This window comes from Anabas testudineus, chromosome 16 (assembly GCF_900324465.2).
Source record: "Anabas testudineus chromosome 16, fAnaTes1.2, whole genome shotgun sequence".
In the NCBI taxonomy this organism is placed as follows: domain Eukaryota; kingdom Metazoa; phylum Chordata; class Actinopteri; order Anabantiformes; family Anabantidae; genus Anabas; species Anabas testudineus.
Genome location: NC_046625.1, coordinates 1535685 through 1555946, shown reverse-complemented (window position 1 = coordinate 1555946; position 20262 = coordinate 1535685). Strand labels below are relative to the sequence as shown.

General features: G+C 41.1%; 2 protein-coding genes across 4 annotated transcripts; one reads left to right on the top strand and one right to left on the bottom strand.

Moving 5' to 3' along the window:
• Window positions 1–5275: 5275 nt before the first annotated feature.
• On the bottom strand, window positions 5276–9684 carry kcnv1 (potassium voltage-gated channel modifier subfamily V member 1). Its single transcript, XM_026372660.1, has 3 exons — window positions 9365–9684; window positions 8247–8914; window positions 5276–5802 (listed from the first exon to the last, which is right to left on the bottom strand). Exons 1-3 carry the CDS (start codon window positions 9658–9660, stop codon window positions 5276–5278), a joined length of 1491 nt encoding a protein of 496 aa, XP_026228445.1. The 5' UTR covers window positions 9661–9684.
• Window positions 9685–13553: 3869 nt separating this feature from the next.
• dek (DEK proto-oncogene) lies at window positions 13554–20005 on the top strand. Of its 3 annotated transcripts, none has more exons than XM_026373104.1 (12): window positions 13554–13661; window positions 14958–15102; window positions 15451–15549; window positions 15690–15799; window positions 16152–16246; window positions 16401–16530; window positions 16672–17049; window positions 17411–17569; window positions 17906–17996; window positions 18167–18306; window positions 18459–18527; window positions 19954–20005. In XM_026373104.1, the coding sequence occupies exons 2-12, from the start codon at window positions 14979–14981 to the stop codon at window positions 19963–19965; spliced, it is 1407 nt and encodes a 468-aa protein (XP_026228889.1). In that variant the 5' UTR covers window positions 13554–13661; window positions 14958–14978; the 3' UTR covers window positions 19966–20005. The 3 variants fall into 3 exon arrangements, with proteins under 3 accessions (XP_026228889.1, XP_026228887.1, XP_026228888.1); XM_026373102.1 differs by having other exon boundaries at window positions 18164–18306; XM_026373103.1 differs by having other exon boundaries at window positions 13588–13661; window positions 14962–15102; window positions 18164–18306.
• Window positions 20006–20262: the final 257 nt, after the last annotated feature.

The window sequence follows — 20262 nt, the reverse complement described above, 5'->3', positions numbered from 1 at the left end:
ACAAATGGAAGGTGAGGAGTGATGAATTCATAATTCAATGTTCAACTTTTATTGAACTTTCATTTCTAATTATTTCTAGTTAATTTGTTTTTTCCCATTTGTACATGTTCCAGCTGACTGATGATCTACAACAACAGAACTACAGCAGCAGAACGTTCTGATGTTTCCACCACTCATTCAACGATGAAGCAGCCTCTCATTGAAACATGATGTAACAGATTATTTATATATAGTACAGACTATTTTTATTCCAAGCTGAAAATGGATTGATCGTAGTGTTTGTTAACTGAGGTGATATTTATGTAGAGCTTCACTTCAGCATGTTCACTTACACACTTGATGTGTGGGAACTGACCCACTTTGTGTCTCCTGTGGAGACAAGGACACTTTGAAGAGAAGGATGCAAGTCTGGCCTCATTTTGTCTCCTTTCACCTTCCGTCACAGATGGAAATACCTGCAGCGTCGTCCTTGGAACGTCCAGCGTCTTCTCCCTCAGCAGAACTGGGCTAATGAGTCGTCCCACACTGGGAATTCTGGGAATGCTGGAAAGATCGAGCGGAGGGAGTGGATGTGGGTTGTGTAGTTCCCTCGGCTCGCTCTCTGGTGCAGTTGTTATTTCTGTGCAGCTGATGTGCAAAAACGTTTCCACTCTCAAATTTGATTGTCTGAAAGAAGCCACAGCAAACGTATAAGAAACATGACGATGTGATCAGCAGCACGAAACCTGACTGGGACGAAATCAGGTGATGTTGGTGTCAACAGTCAAAATCATCGGCTTTTCAGCATCCTGATCTTTAATTAAGTAGTTTTAAAGTCTACACAGACCAAACCGTAGCTGTATCAATTCTTTTATATGTTTTTGAAGCTAATATCTCTTTTGTCTGCAGTGAGTGCTGATTAGAAGAAAAAGTAAATAAATAGTTTTTCTTTTTTTAGACACATTATATTTTTTAATACTCTAAATGAAGATCAGATCACATTTTATTACAGATCGATGCAGTAAACCATGAAATTCCAAAAGGTTCACATACTTTTTCTTGCCACTGTATGTATCTGCATCTGTCCTCTGTAGACCAGATCTGATCCTCTGGTCTAGACCTTTTCATTTCAGTTTGATTTCAATCTCTCCACATCTGTGCAGGTCTCAGGTCAAAAGACAAAACTCAGATTTAAAGAAACATGTTCAAGAAATATCCTCAGAGATCTAGAGAAATCCTCGCAGGATTTAAATGTATTGTAGAAGTTTGTTTTATAAGCAGGTAGTCCCAGCAGGGAGGACGAGAGGAGACGAGAAGAGACAAACCCCAAAGTCATCGCATGAGGACGACTGAGCTCTGAGGCAGCAAGGAAACTCAAGGACCAACAGGAAGGTGGAGGAAGCCTGTGATGTGCTAACATCGAGCCAACACATCCGTCAGCAGTAAATTCAATCAATCAATAATAGTTTGAAATGGTTTGTTAAACTGAAAGTGATTTGGTGTTTGATGTTTCAGCTCCCGGCCTTTTGGATTTGTCTCTGAGTTTTTCTCAGACTTCCTGTCAGAAGTCTTGACAGGATCCAAACTCACTGAATGGGAAGAGTCTGAACAGACGTGACCTGAAACTGCTCCAGTGTTGTGTTGGCCAATGCAGAAAGGTCAACCATCATATTCAGTCAATACAGTTTAATACAGTTTAACATAACTGTGTCGAGCTCGTAAATGTGAGCACAGGTTTGAGGTCACTTCAGCTGAAGGATCTGTGTTTTGGAAACAGCTTGAAGTGAACTGTTCTGACACACAGAGACTCAGGAGGATTAACAGTCTGTTCAAGTGTCTCGAACGCACAACGTGTTTTAACCTCTCTGCAGTCTTTGATGATTATTTAGCAATTTTAAAATGAACCAGGAACCTCCTTAAACCTCAGTGATCTGTCTGTTTTAACACCTGAATATAAAGATTCTCTGTGTGAGTTAAATACATCAAATCCATTTTTACTTCTGTTGAGTGTTATACAGTTATCTTTACTGCTCTGTGCGGCTGCTTTAAACGAGTTGTCCTGCGCCTCTGCTGCATCTGTCAAATAAAAAGAGAGGATGAAGAGACGGAGCAGTGAGTCGAGCCGTAACTTCTCTGGGGAACCGCAGCAGACTTGAGGGGATAACCAGCCCGAGTCGACAGTGACAGCTGTAAATAGGACGGAGGATTTTTCTGTGAAGCTCAAAGTAAAATAAACTGATTGTTGGATGTTAGATTGGACAAAATCATGTTGAAGGTTTAGTGTGAGACAAAGATACAAGAGGTAAAATCATCTGATCAGAGGTTGTGACCTGCTGCCTCCTATAGTAAATATGTAAATAAAGTTAAGGAACAGTGACCTTCATGGTTCAGACATGTTCTGTTGCTTGGTACCAGCTTGAGAACAGGTTGTTTTAACTGTTCTCTGTTCCTCTGAGCTCCATGTCTTAGGTAACAGAAGGGAAACACGTGCAGCGACCGCTCTTCTCTTCCTTCAGGCAGTAAACCTGTTCTGTTCATCTGATGGTTCTTAGACACAAAAACACATGCTACTCATCTCAGATACTTCAAGTATTAGTAGTACTAGTAGTAGTAGTACGTGTTCTCCTCTGACAGAGCTGGGACAGTAACCGTCTTTTTCCCATTTCTTATTGAAAGTCACAGTAACAGAGGTTGTTCTGATGGTTTTCTTTGACATTTCCAGTGGATACAACATTAAAATAATCTATGAAAATTTACAAAGGGTCTAAAATACTACAGAACTTCACTGTAGTATTATGTCTGTACTGATGTCATGAAGTACAAACGTGTGGCAGTATTCAGTCAGTAAAACTAGAAAGAGGAGGACACCGCTTGTTGATGCTCTGGCGACATATGAACCAGTTGTTCATTTTAACTTTTAACAGTGATTCATATCTTGTTGTGTCTATTTGCTTTTTGCCATCTGGCTGTTTGTTCTGTGCGTTTTCAGCGTCTTTATTTTTTCCAAATGTTGAATCTGTTGGTAAATGGATGTTGACTGATGAAGTCTGCTGCAGTGTGTTCACATGCGCTCTACCAACAGCACGTCTCATTTTGAATCAGTCACACCTCTGTTGATTTCTCCATTCACATTAAAATAACTCATTCTATTCTTGTCAGAACACACGTTTTGTTTAAACTCCCTCTTTCTGTATTTCTCATCAGTATCATGAGCACAGGTACATCAGATGGCTTCCTGTCTGACTGCCTTCATAACTGACCTGGATTCACAGTTTGATGCCTCTGGCTGCACAGCAAGAAGAAAATTGGAACATCGCATTTGCATTTTACTCGTTTACAAAGAAAAACAGAGGCTCAGCCTGCACCAGTGGCAGCGAGGCCCGGACACACAGTGAGCACATTAGAGATGTACTATTTCACACAAATATCTCTGAGAATAAACGTCACACTGCACAGATTAGACAGCAACACGTGAGCCGCTCGGTTTTCACTGGTTCTGGCTCATGGAGTTCGAGAGCTAAAGGTTTCAAGAGTGTGTTGTTCATTCAGTTGTGAAGGTCAGTGCCCAAAGGAGTCAGAAGCACTCAAAGACTGTCTCTGGTCAATCAGTCCACAATGTGGGAGGAGGCTCGGGTTCAGTCCTCTGGTGCTGCACTAAAGTCCAGAAACTCAAAATCTCTGACCCATATTTGTCGTTCTCGAGCTGTTGGAGATGTGCTCAGAGGTTTGGGGAAAAAAATTCAAATGCTGAAGTTTGACAAACACAAAGACTCAAATGCTGAGAGAAATACAGCTCAGACGTTTCTGATCAAGCAGGTGTTAAAGGAGGGCTCTGACCCAGTTCTGGAGGAACGTTGACATATAATATAAGACTTAAAGGAAATATATTAACTAGAGTGAATAATATAATGGTTATCAAATAGAAGCTAACCATTACATCTATATAATAGATATAATATAATATAATACAATGACTAAAGACGTGTACATGTGACCAACTTGACATGAAAACGTGTTTCCAGCAGCAGCTGCTCCACAAACACGACTTGTCCAGTGTTATAATTCAGAACTTCAGGCCGTCACTGTGATATTTGAAAATGCTCCTCTGAGCCGCAGGAGAACGTTCTTTATATTATGACTGAGTCACACTAAGAGAACACTAAGTAAAAGGACACAAACACCAAGATACAACGGCCGAAAGCAGCCTGTGGGGTTTAAAGTCACTAATGTCTGAGATGTCTCTGAGGACTTTTAAAGGTGGCGCGGAGACGAGGTCAGGAACAAAGAAACTAAGAATACTTCCACTGAACCAACATTTGTTTCTTGATAGTGCAGCAAACTGTGGGAAACTCTCCTTTTACCTCATGAATATGTTTACAGTGGTTTCTGTCCATTTCCTTTCTCTGTATTCATGTAACTGCAGAAGAGGATATTTGTCTTTTTCTTTTCAACTTTTCCCTGTAGTGAAGCTGCACTCCTGTTGAATCCACGTCAGACAGCAAAGCTTCTCACTGACAGTAAATATGTGGCAGTCACATGTGTTTGTGAGTGTGAACGTCCTGCAGGGCTGCAACTAAACTCCTAACATGCATGGAAAAGCTCACAGAGACGCTCACAGTGTTGAACTGTTGACGTGTTGAACATGCTGCTGTCTGAACTTTATTAGTGGCACAGACGAAGAACAGAAACTCTACGGTCAAACTATCGATACACAACAAATGACACAAGTTCTGCTTAAATCCACAGAAGAAGACGACACGTCTGCAGAGTCCACATGTTCCCTACTGAATATTTGAACTCTCTACATACGTCTGAACGCTGGCTGGTTACTGACTGAAGTGTTGGACTGGCTGCTACTAACCATCATGATTTACATCATCAGTTAATCAGATGTTGTTTCTTTATGCATCGACTGCCCAGAAGTTAGAAAAGAGAATTTAAAAAAGGAGCGAGCTGTGTAGAAACGTGTGTAGTGAGTCTATTTCTAATGAATGTTTTAGTGTTAATCAGCTGTGTAAGAGTTAAATCCAGTCTAACGAGGTCACTGCACTGGAAAGGAAACATTTTCCTGATGAGGGAAAACGAGTTGAACGTGTTCCTCAGCATGTAAAACAAACAGGGATCATCTACAGGTGTCAGGACCATAAATTATTCTGACGTGAGTTTTACATTATTTACTTATTTATAGTTTCTGATTTTCTTCCACTCATCAGTTTATGACCACAGGGGTCAGAGGTCAGACCAGAACATCAGCTCTCACACAGGTCCGGACTCGTCCCAGTATCATGTCCAGGTTCTACCACCACAGTTCCTCCCCCCCGCTGCTCCGGGTGCTCGCCCTCTCTCGTCCCTGCAGCCTCACCATCTCCAAGACGCTCCGGGCGTAGACGTCCCTCAGGTTCACGCCTCCCCCGACTCTTCCCTCACCCGTCTCCCCCACCGAGCCTCGGGCCAGCCTCTTCAGCATCTCTCCGTGCCGCATGGCCGCCTCCTTGACCTTCAGGGTGAAGTAGCAGGCAGAGAAGCGGTCGTTGATGATGGCGATGGGGAGCGCCAGGATCAGGATCCCAGACAGGATGCAGAGGAAGGCCAGCATCTTCCCGATTGCCGTGTCGGGTCTTATGTCCCCGTAGCCGACTGTGGTCATGGAGGTGGTGGCCCACCACCAAGCTGCTGGAACACTGGTGAAGGTGGTGGAGGGAATGTCGCGCTCCAGAGCGAAGACCAACGTGGCAAAGATGGAGATGCCAACACCGAGGAAGAGGAGCAGGAGGCCGACTTCTTCGTAGCACTGAGCGATGGTCATACCCAGAGACCTCAGGCCTGGACAGAACAAGGACAGACAACAACAACAGGTGACGACAGACTGACAAACAGTGCTGCATTACACCTAAAGGTACAAAATAAATATTGTCATTTTATATATTTCTATACTAAATTCATATCTCGACTGCTTCAGCATAAAAGAAATGATGCTGATTGTCCACAGATCACTAAATGACCAAGCTGCAAGAGTCACAATGTTAAACTGAGCTGTTATGTGATAAAACAGTGAACGAGCAAGTTTCTAATTTCAAATCCTAAAATGTTCCTATCATTAGAAAAAGTCTGTTTGTCTCCAGTTGTCTGAGTGTGATCGTCACACTCATTTTCATCCCCATTATTTCCTCCAAACCCAGAAACCAGGCAGTGTGACAACGAGCTGCTCTGTGAGGAGGAAATAACAAGTGGCAGAAAAAGAAACTGCAAATTTATAAATACACACTCATGTGAGTCGCGTGCACGGCCGACGTTCACACCCCAGAATGACTTGTCATTGCCGTGTTCTCCTCTGAGAGAAAAGAAATGAGCTTCGGTGCCGAGTTTAAGAAAGATGTGAAATGAGCTCATAAAATGTTGAAGGCAGAGTTTCTTGCAGCGGCGTCTTTAGGAAACTGAATCCGAGCAAATCACCTGAGATTACTGTGTGGCTGTTTGCTGTCGCTCAGTCTTCACAACAGACTCAAGCAGGAAAAGTCAATGTGACGTTTTTCAACTTCGTCTAATGAACAGAAAACAGCTTTTACCTCTGTGACAGGTTAATGAACTTCAATACACCTGCACAGAAGAAAGGCCAGACACCGGATTCTGCTCTGTCTTCTTATTTGTCATGTTTTTGTTGTGTGCAGCCTGAGTCTGGTCCTACACACAGTTATTTAACATAAGATAAGAACTAAAATACAAAGAGTTATTTAACATAAGATAAGAACACATGTGCAGGTTAAAGGTTTATATTGTTCTACTACTGCTTGTTGAGCTGCTGATAAATTATGATTTCCCTCTAATTAATAATTCAGATGCACAAATTACCAGAACCGAACAATCTGCTGTCCTCTAACAGATGTTGAGCAGTGTGTCCACATATTTCAGACCAAAAATCTGTAAAAGATCTGGTTTGATGTGATAAAGTGACCCAATTACAAAAGAACAAGGTTCTTAGTCAAAATTCAAAGGACTGGTTTTAATTAGCTCCTCAAAAGCAAAAAAAAGAGCCAATGTAAATGCAAATATTCTTCAGTCACTACAGACTAAAAGATGAATAAATAAAGAGCAGGAACCGTTCGTTAGTATGTCAGAACTGAATCAGTAGTGATGCAACAGTGATGATTATATGTAGGAAATAGATAATGATTTAATTAGGGACCATATGATGGAGTTAAAAGGTGCTGAAAGAAAACCTGTCCTAAATATTAATTCAAAAAATGAACTGAATTCTACAATGTTGTAGCTTCTATGAATGAACGATATTCATGACCTCATTTTCCATCACGCTGCTCCACTCTCTCCTTTTTCTTCCTCTCTCCACGTCCTCCTCCATTATTCATCAGTCCAGGGATGTTCATCCGTCCCAGAATCCCAAAGATCAAAGAACTCACGCGTCCCAGTCTGACACATAACAGTATAGTACAATCACACACACACACACACACACACACACACTCCTCTGTTTCCTCGAGGGTTTTTTATTTATGTATTTTTGTCAAAATATGAATCAAGATGTTTGTTTTTTTTCTTCGGCGACCTCAGGAAACCTCCGGGCTCTAATCTCTAATCTCACAGCAGCAGCTTCTCACTGAGTCGAATTTTAAGAGAACATCTCCTTCAGCAGCCGCCCTGAAGTAAAACACTTCACCTGGTCAGACTCCGGCTGCATCTACACCTGGAGGTCGTGTTGTCCACGTTGGAATTTTTATTACATTTATGATTTTTATTTTTTCAATTATTCTGTTTATTAACTCAAACCAACCTTTGAGGAATTAAAAGAAAAGAAAATCAGCTGCAGTTTTTCACAATTCATCCGGGATGATGAACTTAAACATGTTCTCTCCATTTTAAAGTCACATTAATTATTAAAAAATCTGAGAGAGTGGGTCATGTTTTAGAAGAACATACTGTTTATAGTAGACTGCAAGAAAGGTTTGAGCAACATTCAAAGATCACTTCTCCTCGTGACCGAGTTGGGCTTCTAAGCATTTCATCTTAATTAGCATGCTGACATGTGACACTGGTACATCTAGCATCGTGCTTCCTTCCTTGACCTCATTGGTTTAATGCTCCACCCGCCCAGTTTTCCAGTCAGACCCTGCTCCTCCTCCTACCTCCACCTGATGAGATGCTATGAGTTTTGCGAGGACTGTCTCGTTTTCTGTTCCCGACCCACTCACAGTCTTGTTCACAGTTTTCTCATCAGTTCCACCATTTAAATGTCATGTTTTGGTGCCGTTTACCTGTTGAGTGTCGGCCCAGCTTCAGCATGCGTAGGGACCGGAGGAGTCGCAGAACCTGCACCACGCGGCCCATGTTCTCCAACTCGGTGCTTCCCCCATGGAGACTCTCCACTGCCAGGGTTATATAGAAGGGCAGAATGGCCAGCAGGTCGATCACGTTGGGAATGCTCCGGCTGAATCGGCACTTGTCTCTCACACAGAGAAAGCGAAGTGCCAGCTCGCCGGTGAACCACACCACACAAACATACTCCAGGGTGTCAAACAGCAAGGGCGCACCCATACCAACAACGCTCACACCGACGTCCTCCCCCAAGTCCAGTGAGATGAGCACCATGTTGACCACTGACACAACCACAAAGAAGACTGAGAGTGAGCCAAAGGTGCGAGCAGCCCGCGATGAGTCCGGCTTCTCCAGCAGGTCCCACAGATGCCGGCGAAGAGCTGGGCAGGCAGCACCCACAAAGTCCTCTTCACCGGTGTCAGCCTGAAACTCTCTCCGTACATCGAGGGTCTCCTTATGGTCCTTGCGGCGGTAGTAACGCTCCCGGCAACAAGGGTTGATGCGAAGTTCGTCTATGCCCCAGTACTCTATCTCCTGCAGGAAGGAGATCTCACACAGCTCCTCCATGACGTGCAGGTGACCGGTCCGGTAGTAGTTCATCACATACCTGTCGGCAGAAATACCAACAGACAGACACTGTGTTAGAAATGTGAAAACCCCAAGAAGTCATCTGAGGAACTGTCTCTCCCTCTTTATGGAGACTGGAGTTTCACCTGTTCTCTGTGTGTCCGTCTTAAACAACTATGAACCTGTTGTTCTTCTTTCCAACAAAATGCAAGAACTAGTGACTGGATGGTGTAGTGGTCGGATCGCCGCCCTCCATGCGGGGGCCAAGGGTTTGAATCCTGGTTGTGGATTAGATGAGATCTCCTCACACTTGCCCTGCCTTTGTACCTTCTAAAGTTACCTTGGATTAAAGCATCAGCTAAATGTAAATGTTGTACTGGGGTAAAAATGTTCATGTTCATTCACTCAGTCACATATTAGGATTAGACTTGACCTTTGACCTTTGAGTTTTGACTACAGGTTACAGTAAGGAGAAACAGACACCACTTACTGGAACGTTTGTGAATTTCTGTCAAAGAAGAACTCGTTTTCCAGGAAGTCAGCGTCGTCGCAGAGCTCGAGCGCCGAGTCACGGCTGCAGGAGGCCAGTTTACCCAGTCGGGTCTCAGGGTAGGACGCCAGTAGCTCCTGTGACAGAACATAACGACTTCCCCCAACATTGATGATGAACAGGTTCAGCGGGTCTCTGACACAGGATGTCGTTGTCTCACTAAAGAAAACGCTGGAGTCCAGAGACGCCGGAGAGGAACTGTGGCTGTGGGGTTCTGAGCTGGAGGGGAGGCTCATGGTGGAGGGAGGGAGGAAGCACTGGTGGAGAGGTGAAGAGTGACAAGTGTCAGCTTCCAGCTTCACTTCGATTCAGGAAACCCTGATTTCAGACAGAAACATTTAAATCTGTCATTGTCGAAAAAGACTGGTGAGTTCTGGTTTGGATTCAGCATGTGGACAAGAAACTGCTGTTTTAAAGTTTACACATTAACTTGAATGTTTGAATTAACCCTCTGCGATGGCCATGACCAGATGTTTTCAGGGTTTTCCTCCTCAATGCTGGACAATGACTGACAGAAACATCAGGAACATGAACTTATTCGAATGTGAGTCTGGACAAATGTGCACGTAAACCCCAAAAGGCCACATGACTACCATCTCTGCAGTTTTAGTAGAAGAGTAGTAGCAGTGGTTTTGCAGCACTGCTGTTGGACACAGTTAAAACATCACATGAAGAGAAAATCAAAGAGAATAAAGAAGGATCGAAAAAGACAAAGATGGAAAAACATCGAGAGAGAGGAGGAAAAGTGAAAGCGGAGCGAGCTGAGACAGATCAACAACAGGAGAACGAGATGTCGAAATGAAGGAGACAGCAGTGTCCTACTTGTATCTCTGGCTGCTGCCATATTTAAATATTTTATCTGGCTTACCTAATTAATAGATCTAATGCTTCTATTTCTGTGATCATTCACTCCCTTTTGCTAGGTGCCTCTGTCTAACGCTGTCATCTCACTAAATCTCACACTCTGAATATTACATGAGACTATTTGAGCAGACTGAGGTGAGATAACTGAGTCAATGAAAGAAGGCACAGTGAAAACAAACAAGCTGCTGCTGAGGTCCTAGTGGTCGGACTTCTGCAGCCGCCATGTGGAACTGAAGTCACTGATGCGAATGCTGCTCTGGAACGTTGAAGGTTATTTAGGAGCCCTCAACATCAGGCCCACAGATTTGGTTCATGCGACATACTGACTGTCCAGTCACTATTATTATATATGTAATGATGACAATAAAGGTCCCGTACAAGATGTTGCATGACATCAACCTACAGTACCTACTGGCAGCTACAGCAGGGATCTACCAGAACATATCTGCAGTGTAAAATGCTGATAACAACAGAGGACAATATGGCACAATAACATCTGAAGCATGTGAACCATAACACACACTGTGAATCACACTGGATAAAGAAGAGGATGCAGAGGATGGATTAAATGGAGGCTGATGATTCGCTGTGGCAACCCCTGAAGAAGTTCTGGAGTAGTTTAAAGCTAAAGTATTATACATGTGTGCAGGAGGAACTATTAAATGTTCTACTAAAACCTGGAAATGTGAAACTTTAATGACTTGAGAGAGAACGCCTGAGACATCGCTAACAGACTTAATCATCTAGTGAATATTTAACTAAGAGATGTGTAATGTTCTGATCGACTTTGGCTTGTATTTACTTTTTGTAGTAAAAAAGTTGTGTGTAAAAAACACAGAACAAAAACGGAAGAGTATATTTGCAATTACCTGTAATCAGCAGAGGTTACGTTCACTTTGCAACCAAACTCTGTTCAAAAAACTTTGTATCATTAGCAGAAAGACAAAGAAAAAAACTAATTATATACTGTCACATATTATTACTTCCCAAACCCCTAAACATCAAGTCTTAAAAGGCAAAGACATCTTACCCGGTCTAAATAAAGAGGATCTTGAACAGTAACTCCACATTTGCAAGAAATCTTTGTACAGAATTAAATCCAGAGCAAATCAGGTTGTTTTTCTGGAAACAATTACATGACGACAAGTAGAGTTTTATGTTTTCTAAAACACGTGAAATTCTCCTTATCCATGCATAAAGACAGCGTAATGTAGCATCTGCTGAAGCCTCAGCTGTCTGCTCTGTGGGATTCGCGGTGTGCTTTTAAAATAGAGTAGTGGAAGGTATGGGGGGTGATTAATGACACACTGAAGTAGGAGGGGCAATAACAGCTTGTCTTTCACATCCTCAGCTATTGCAGAATAGTCAGACTTACTTAACCATGAAGATGGGATTATCTGGGAAAATCTCATCATTAGCATTTTCTGATGGAGCCATAAAGAATTAAGACTCTAAAAATGTGGCTGTGGTGATTTGAACCAAATGACAAAAGGAAGCAAAAAACAAATCAGGTTGTAAATGTAATACTTTTAAAATGATGTAGATCACATCATTTGATCTTGGTGATGTAGATCTACACCAAGATCAAATGATGTGATGTGATCACCTGCACCATCCTGCACCATCCCACTCACCCTTTCCATCGCCTCCTGCTCTCTCTATCAGCATCTGACCAAAGTGCAAACTGCTCAGGGGCTGTTGATCTCTTGCATTCTGCTGTTCTGCTGCTCAATAATATATATTGTGTGAGCACAACTGTCTCAATAATATATACTGTATGTTTCTCACTATTCTGTCTGAATTACATACCGTACATGTCAGCTGTTGGATGGATGTTGAAACGCTGAACAAGACCTGAACATAGGTTTGTACCATCCATTTATAGACCCAAAGTGTGTTGGTCCATCTTTCATCACTTTGTCTTCCATGTGTCACAGGTCCAAGCCCACTTTTTTATTCTTTACTGAAGATGCTAATCTTTAAATAAACACCTCACAAGTATGTAGGTTTTTTTTTTATGATATCAGCAGCAGGATGAGTGTCAATAAATTACAGTGTATGTCCTCAAGCCAGTGAAGGAACATGACACCCAGTCAAATTGTTTCTGAACAAGACAAATTATTGGATACACAAAGTGTTTAGTTGTTTATAGTAATGGTTTGACAGTAAGAAATATATATAATATACATAATGTCAACCATTAAAATTAAAATAAGTGTTCACACACTGTGGCATTAACCACCCTCCATACACTCTGCTCCATTCAGTTGGAGATGCTGCTGCTAGGCAACAAACTGGTTTTCTGAATGAAATAAATATATGGAAATAAAAGAGCTGCTCTAATTTTCCTAAGCATACAGCTGCTCCCACAGCACCACCATGTGTCCTGCAGCCTCCGTACCACCAGCAGAAGCATTTACAGCCGCATGCAGGCATCTACCTGTCAGCTGGATGGTGACATGTAGATTGTGACTAATAAACATCATGTATCATCAACATTGTGTAAATATACATTTGCAAATAATATGTAGAAATCATTTCCTCAATGTCAATATTAACGCTCCAGCTGCTGTGGTCAGTTTTCAGTGTTTTTTTTTTTTTGTTTTGTTTTGTTGTTGTTTGTTTGTCTGTTTTGAAGTAATGCAAAAAATACAAAAGTTGCCTTCAGCTTGAACTTTGTGTTGATTCAAGGTGTTGCCTCACTCAAGATATGCCTCCCATGTGGGAGACTGGGGTTCAAATCCCAGCTGTGGCCTACCTCCAGTAGGGGTCCTCACGCTGCCCTGCCTACCATTGTATCCTACTTGTAAGTTGCTTTGGATAAAAAGCGTCTGCTAAATGACTAGATGTAAATGTAAGATAACGTTTAGTCCTCTGACTACATGTTTATAAATGGGATTGGTTTAATGCCCTTTCTTGTAATGCACCCATAGATTAATGTGTTTACATGAATCATTAATATGAAATACATTACACACTGTGCAAATACATATGTTGGTACACCAGCTACAATGTGTTAAAAGATGCATAGGGATATACAATACAGCAAAATAATGACAATTAGTGGATCAAAGATTATGAACATATGACTCCAACAAACAGGTTAAATAAAATTATTGATTTATTTCTAATTATTATTAGAATAATTATTATTTCGTTTTTTCTTCCTCCTCTATCAACAGTAGGGGGCGCTGAAGCAACACTGACGTGGTTCAATCCACCATTAACAAGACGAAGAAGTGTAACGTCATCAGTGCTCGGTCCAATCAGTGTATTGGCCGCCGCATTAATCCCCGCCCCCCAAAGAAACCGCCATCATGAAGTCAAAAACAAGAAAGTGACAGATGAGCCGCAGTCTCTGCTTCTTAGTCAGGTAATCTTTGGTTATTCTCTTGGATAACGGATATATGGACACGCTGCATATTTGGGGACATGTGTTTGGAGTTTGTTGCAGTGCTTGAGCAGGTTGTAAAGCATCCATAGCGCTATTTCTGTCTTATTACCGCACAGCTGTGAGTGAACGTCACTAACGTTATTGTAGCTAACGTCAGTGTTAGCAAGCAGTGGCTAGCTGCATGGAAAGCTGTTTACTGGAAACAGTAACGCTCGTTTTGGTTTTTAAACTCACTAGCAAACAGCTTAAAACGGCTAAAAACCTGCAAACGCCAGGTGGCACGGAACTGAATGTAAAGCCGTGTAGTTTATGTCTGAGTCCGGCTCAAGCGCAGTAGCTAACATGTTTGAAATGCGCACCGTAAAGTTGCAGCGCGCCAACGCTCACCGACGTTTATTGTGAAGGTACGAACACAAACCAGCCTCAGTGTGGAGGAGACAGCAGGGACGAGCTGGGTGCAGCCTGCAAGACTGAAATTAACAGAAGAATTCTTTTAAGTGGAATCGTGTAAAGTTAACATCGTCCATACGTTCGTGCTGATTTGTCTGCCAGACACCATTGAAAGTTTTGTCGTTTTTACAGACTAATAACTTCACCCGGTGAAAACAAGAACACATAGGAGAGAGTTTCAAGACGTAACGAATTACTAGATTGCAAACTACATTTCGGCATAATGTTACCTCCAACAGACCAGGTGATGTTTGTTAAACTAGAATTAATGTCGTATATTCGTTTTTGTGTTTCCTGTGTTTCATTGACATTAACGTTATTTCTCCTATTCGCGGAGAACGTGTGGTAACAAGTAGTACAGTTACACAAAGCAGTGAGTGGGAATGATCATTAACTTACAACGTCATGCATAGACTACTTATGACAAAATATTACTTTGACAACCTCATATGAAGTCAGTAGCCATGAGATGCTGCTCAAAAACCTGGAAATGCTATTAAATGGACTTGGTTCTTTAGCTTTATCTCCCCCACAATGGTTACCCAATAATAAAATGATACTTAATATTAAATAGAAGTAGAAAGTTTTGCATACTGTTTTGCTCGCTGCAGCTTGTGTGGCAGGTGACGCTGATAAAGGGCACATTATGAATAGTGTCTCCGCATGTTTCTGAGCTCAAGTTTCAGCAGATGAATAATATCTGGATATGTGTAGATAAGGATTGTAGTATGTGACTATTGTGTGCACACTGTGTACAGTCAATACCAGACTAAAACTGTCTCATGCAAACATGGTTATCTTCTGTTATGATAAATTGCTACTCAGACAGGCTGTGGGAGTGCAGATATGAGTGACGTGGCGGAGGAAGCGATGGACAGCTCTGCAGTGTCAGAGGAAGAAGTGGAGGACCAGCAGGAGACATCACAGGAAGACCAGTCAAGTCCAAACAAGAGCAGCTCCAAAATATCAGGTAACAGGAAACTGGGATTTCTTATGTCTGTTTAGTCCTCTGACACTGATGAAATCAAATCCAACATTTAATAAGATTTTGACATAGTTACATCATGTGTTTGACAGAGGTAATACTTCAATAATACCACTCATACAGGGATACCGTCACTCTTTACATCTTGCTTAATGTACTTTACAGAAATGGCTGTGGTTCAGTAAAGTTATACTTACTCAGTTGTTGACTTCTTGAAAAGCGAATGGTTGCAGTTACACTAGTAGTGCTTGTAGGAAAAGGGTTTGTACTGTTCATCAGTTCCTGATTTTATAAAGGTCTGTTTTACTTATTTTTTTATTGTCACTGTTGCAGCTGTAGGTGAAATCATTGAGGGAAAGCGGGCAAAGAAAACAGTTGAAAGACTCGATTTCCAGGCACCAAAGCAAAAGGAGAAGCTGAGAATTGGAGATGGTAAATATTAAATTATGACAAATATTAATTTTAAGCATGAGATTACTGGATGTGAATATGTGGCATTTAAAGATGAGCCATCCAGGCATAAGCTGATATCTGTATGAAATCTGATTTCATCTATAATTTTATGTTTTCAGGAAGTGGAGATAAATTAGGAGACATTCCACGCATCAACTTCCAGATCACCAAGATGAAGCCAGCTGATTTAAAACCTCTGCACGCCATCCTGTTTGACAGACCAGGAAAGGTACAACATCTACAACACTCCAGACTAACATTTGGACCCCGGAGTGCTTGTGCTCCCAAATATTTTTAGGCAGCTAAGTTCTTCTTTTCTTTGTGTGTAAAATATGATTCTCACACTGAAATTTCCACGCAACTCATACAGGCATCATTCAGTGGGGGTGAAGTTGAATTTTTAAATCTGATTTGTTTTGATCTGTTTGATATTTTTTTGGTGGGGGTCACCTTTTTTTAAGGTTATGTTTGGTGATACAAATGATGAATTTTGGTTCTGTAATACAGAATATATATGTGTATTTAAGTAGTAAACAATATTTATCAAATCATACCAAATTTTTACTTTACTCTTTTAACAGGTGGCCACATTAAAGAAGAACTTGCGACTCTTTAATGGCTTTTCTTTTGACGCTGACAGTGAACAGTACAGCAAAAAACGAGAAAAACTTCTCAAGTAAGTTTCTGGGAAGTCACTTTACCTTTTCAGGCATCAGGAATCACATGTGAAAAGAGGCTCTTGTTGTGCAGCTCAGTTTTACAGGAACATTCACAGTAGTTTGATGTGGTTAAGAATTCTGTTCATATGTATAATTTGTGTTTTGATGCAGAAATTCACATTTTACCAACACTAAGCTGAAAGTTGTCTGTGGAGTTTTGGATGTGGAGAAAAAAGGAACTCACTCAGATCTGGTTGACAGAATCCTGAATTTCCTCACTGCTCCAAAAAACAGCGGAAAGGTGAGCTGTAAGGTCCATGACTGACCAATCAGCAGTTTATCACTGAATCACATTCTCATTAGAGTAGTTTGTCTCTAGTGTCTGAATGTTGTGAAACCATAGCTCCATTGTGGACTGAAGCCCTTGTTTGTCTTTTGGCAGCGTGTGCCTGTGAAGAAAAAGAGGAAATCAAAGAAGAAATTGTCAGGTGATGACTCAAAGACAAAGACAAAAAAGAACAGCAAATCTAAACCCAGCAGCTCATCGTCTAGTCCTAAAAAGTCCAAAACGGGAAGCAAGTCCAAAGCAATCGTCATGGACTCCAGCAGCGACGACGAGGATGAGGAAGATGAGAGAGCCGGTGCTTCAGCTGAGGCTGACGGATCAGATGCAGAAGAGAAACCATCAAAAAAAGAGGAGGAGCAGTCTGACAAGTCAGAGCAGTCTGCAGAGGAGGAAGATGAAGATGAGGAGGAGGAGGAGGAAGATGAAGATGATGATGATGATGATGATGATGATGATGATGAAGAAGGCAAGGAGGTGAGGTTGTCTGGATGCTAAACAGAAATTAAAGGATTGGTAGATAAGTGATCAGAAATATCAAAGTTATTTGAGTTCCTTTGTTTAGGTGGCAGTAAACTGAACGTCTTTGTGTTTGTTTGTTTTTTTGTTGATGTTTTCTGACAAAGTTGAGACTAAAAAAAGACTAAAGTGAGTAACCAGCAGATGAATCTGTGATGCTAACAACTCTTAGTTCTCCTGTTACATAGCAGGTGCACAGCACAGATTTTCACCATTCCAGAGACTTGTTTCATTAAAAGATAACCTGGACTCATAATAACTATAATACATAACTTTTTATTCCGTTTTTTTATTCACCACGACAAACATTTTGTTGCAGTCTCCCAAATCAAAGTCTGGCAAAGGGAAATCTGTGTCCAAGAAATCGGCACCAGTAAAAAGACAGAGGACACCAGCGAAGAAGACAGGTCCACCTAAAAAGAGAGTAAAGAAGGGCACTTCAGACGAGTCTGAAGTCAACAGTGAAATGGATGAGAAGGTGAAGTCTAATGCGACCAAGCATATCAAATTTAATCCTAGTAATATCCAACCTGAGATGTGTATTTTCCATTGTGACAGTTATGTGAATTATTTCTATTTAATTTACTGCTTAAATTTTACTCTACTTGGATTTTGCAACAATTCTGTGTTGTGTCTACTAAGAACAAACCATCACTCATTTTAGTAACGGTTAGCCAGGTGTTAATTAAAATGTTCAATGTCTGATTATCTACCACTGCGGCAACTGAGTTTTTACTACATGATTTCAATGTATAAGTCTTGTTTGGTGTCTTTGTCTCTCAGATTGCTGAGTTAATGTTTGTTCTTCTTGTAGCCCAAAAAGAAGAAATCAGCTCCTGCTAAACCAGCTGCCAAAACAAAGAAAGCTGACAGCAGCAGCAATAGCAAAAACAACACAAACACAGGTGAGGTCGCTGATCGCCAGTCCTATAAACCAAAAAGGTAATTAGGTTGTATGAAGGCAAAGTGGAATCTATCAGCTGCATGTGTTTCTGTGATTAACAACTTCCAAAATCAGAAGAGGAGTGGAGCAACCTTTTTATAGCATCATCTCATTTTTTCCTACCTGCAGCAGACGACAGTTCAGATGATGACGAGCCGCTCATTAAGATGATAAAGAAAGCACCGACTGATGAACAGCTGAAGGAGACGGTGCAGAATCTGTTGAAGAAGGCAAATCTGGAGGAGATGACCATGAAACAGATCTGCCAGAGGGTAAGAAGCTTCTTACTGTTGATACATACATACATACATACCAGCCCGAGACAGGAGATACTCACACTGTATTGAATATTCTACTAAAGTGTATATTGTAATTAAAGTAGATTTGTCTCTCATAGAACATAACCTTCCTTCCTGTGTTTTAGGTGTATGACACCTTCCCAGATCATGACCTGACCAGCAAAAAGGACTACATCAAACAGACAGTCAAATCTGTGAGTTTCTGAACACACACGAAGCTGAAGCACCATCAGATAAGGTTTTAGAATCAGTCACAGACGGTTTGCTTATTAGGGGAGAAAGTGTCTCCTCAACATTCAGGCTGCACTGAGAAGCCTTTGACAGCAATAAACATCAGACTTCTGTTTGGGTGTTTGTTTAGCAGTTTTCGTCTCAGTTTCAGAACCGTTACACCCGTACTGCTCTTTGATTTTATAACTCATTTATCGAGTTAAAATAGCAAACATTCTCAGGTTTTTCTTACTACTTTATTATTTATGGGCTGTCTGTCAACACAAAACCATTCAACAATTCTCTCATTTCCACTTTTTTATTTTATAGATTATTGTAGACTGGGAACTTAGGTTTTATTTTCTCTACTGTTTTACATCTCATAGGTTTAAACTATTAATTGATTACATTTAGAAAATAAACAGTATTACATACAACTCTCTGACTGCAGAGTTGCATTATTTATCTAATGCTGCAGCTGTGTAATGACATGTAACAGACTGAGCTTTAGCCTTTTCATTTTTGATTTAAAAATAAAAAAGTTGAAATCTCTCCTGTTAAAATGTACTCACACCCTGAATAGAATTTACCTGTAATGGTGAAAGGCAGAGACCTGTATACAAGTCAAACACAACACTCCTAACACTTTTCTCCATCTGTTCCATCCTGCTTCCACATCCTCAGTGATGGACTAATTCTGAAATCACCAGGACTCTTCATAGAGTTAGCCATCTGGTCAAACTGTCAAAGGCAGAACTTCATTTCAGAACTCCTACTGTAGCATGAGTGATGTTTCTGCTATCAACATCATTATGACCAGAGGCAGACGAAGACAAGACAAAGACGACACTGGAGTGACTTCAGATCTAGACTGTCCTTGAGTAACTCAACCAAAGATTTAAACTCATATGTAGAACATCAGTGAAGAAACCTGGAGATTTACATTTATATTTAGTTATAAACCAAAACGACTTACAAGATACAAGACAAAGGCAGGTATATGTAAGGAGGACCCCTACTGGAGGTAGAGCACAGCTGTGATTCAAATCCCAGTCTCCTGCATGAGGGTGGCGATGTTACCATTACACTTCCCTAGCATGGTGGTGTTTCAGGTGTTAGAAGCTAGTGGACATTTATCCAACAAGTACCGAGTTATGGATCTAAATACTGGTGCAGTGACGGCACACGTGTGATGCGAGGAGCAGCATTTATAAACATTGTCTGGTGAAATGATTTTGATGAGTTTAGTGATAAATCTTCCTAAAATTGAAATGATTTTTCTGATTTGTCAGTTTAAATATCTATAATACACTGTACTTAAGAACATTGTTCCAGATATTTGTTTTATGAACAGTTCTAAAACCAGATTTTTTTCCTCTTTTGTTTGTTTCTTCAAATGTTTTCTCGCAGCTCATCACATGAAGATCTCAGGAGTAAAGTCGACGTGATCCCTGCAAAATGTTACGAGGGGAAAAACATCAGTGGAAAAGACTGAAAAGCTCCTTTTCAGTAGTTTCATATGTTTGTTTTCATAAGCAGCTGTTTTATACATGATTGTGTTTTTTATTGATGTGTGGTTCACTTATAGGTTTTCAGATTAACTCAGCAGTGTTCATCATTATCAGCTTCTTAAAAGCTCAGTGGAGCAGTGGGCGTCTTCAGTCGAGTCCAAAGCAAAGTAGTGATTTAGACATTTTTATATTTAAACACATTTGAAGG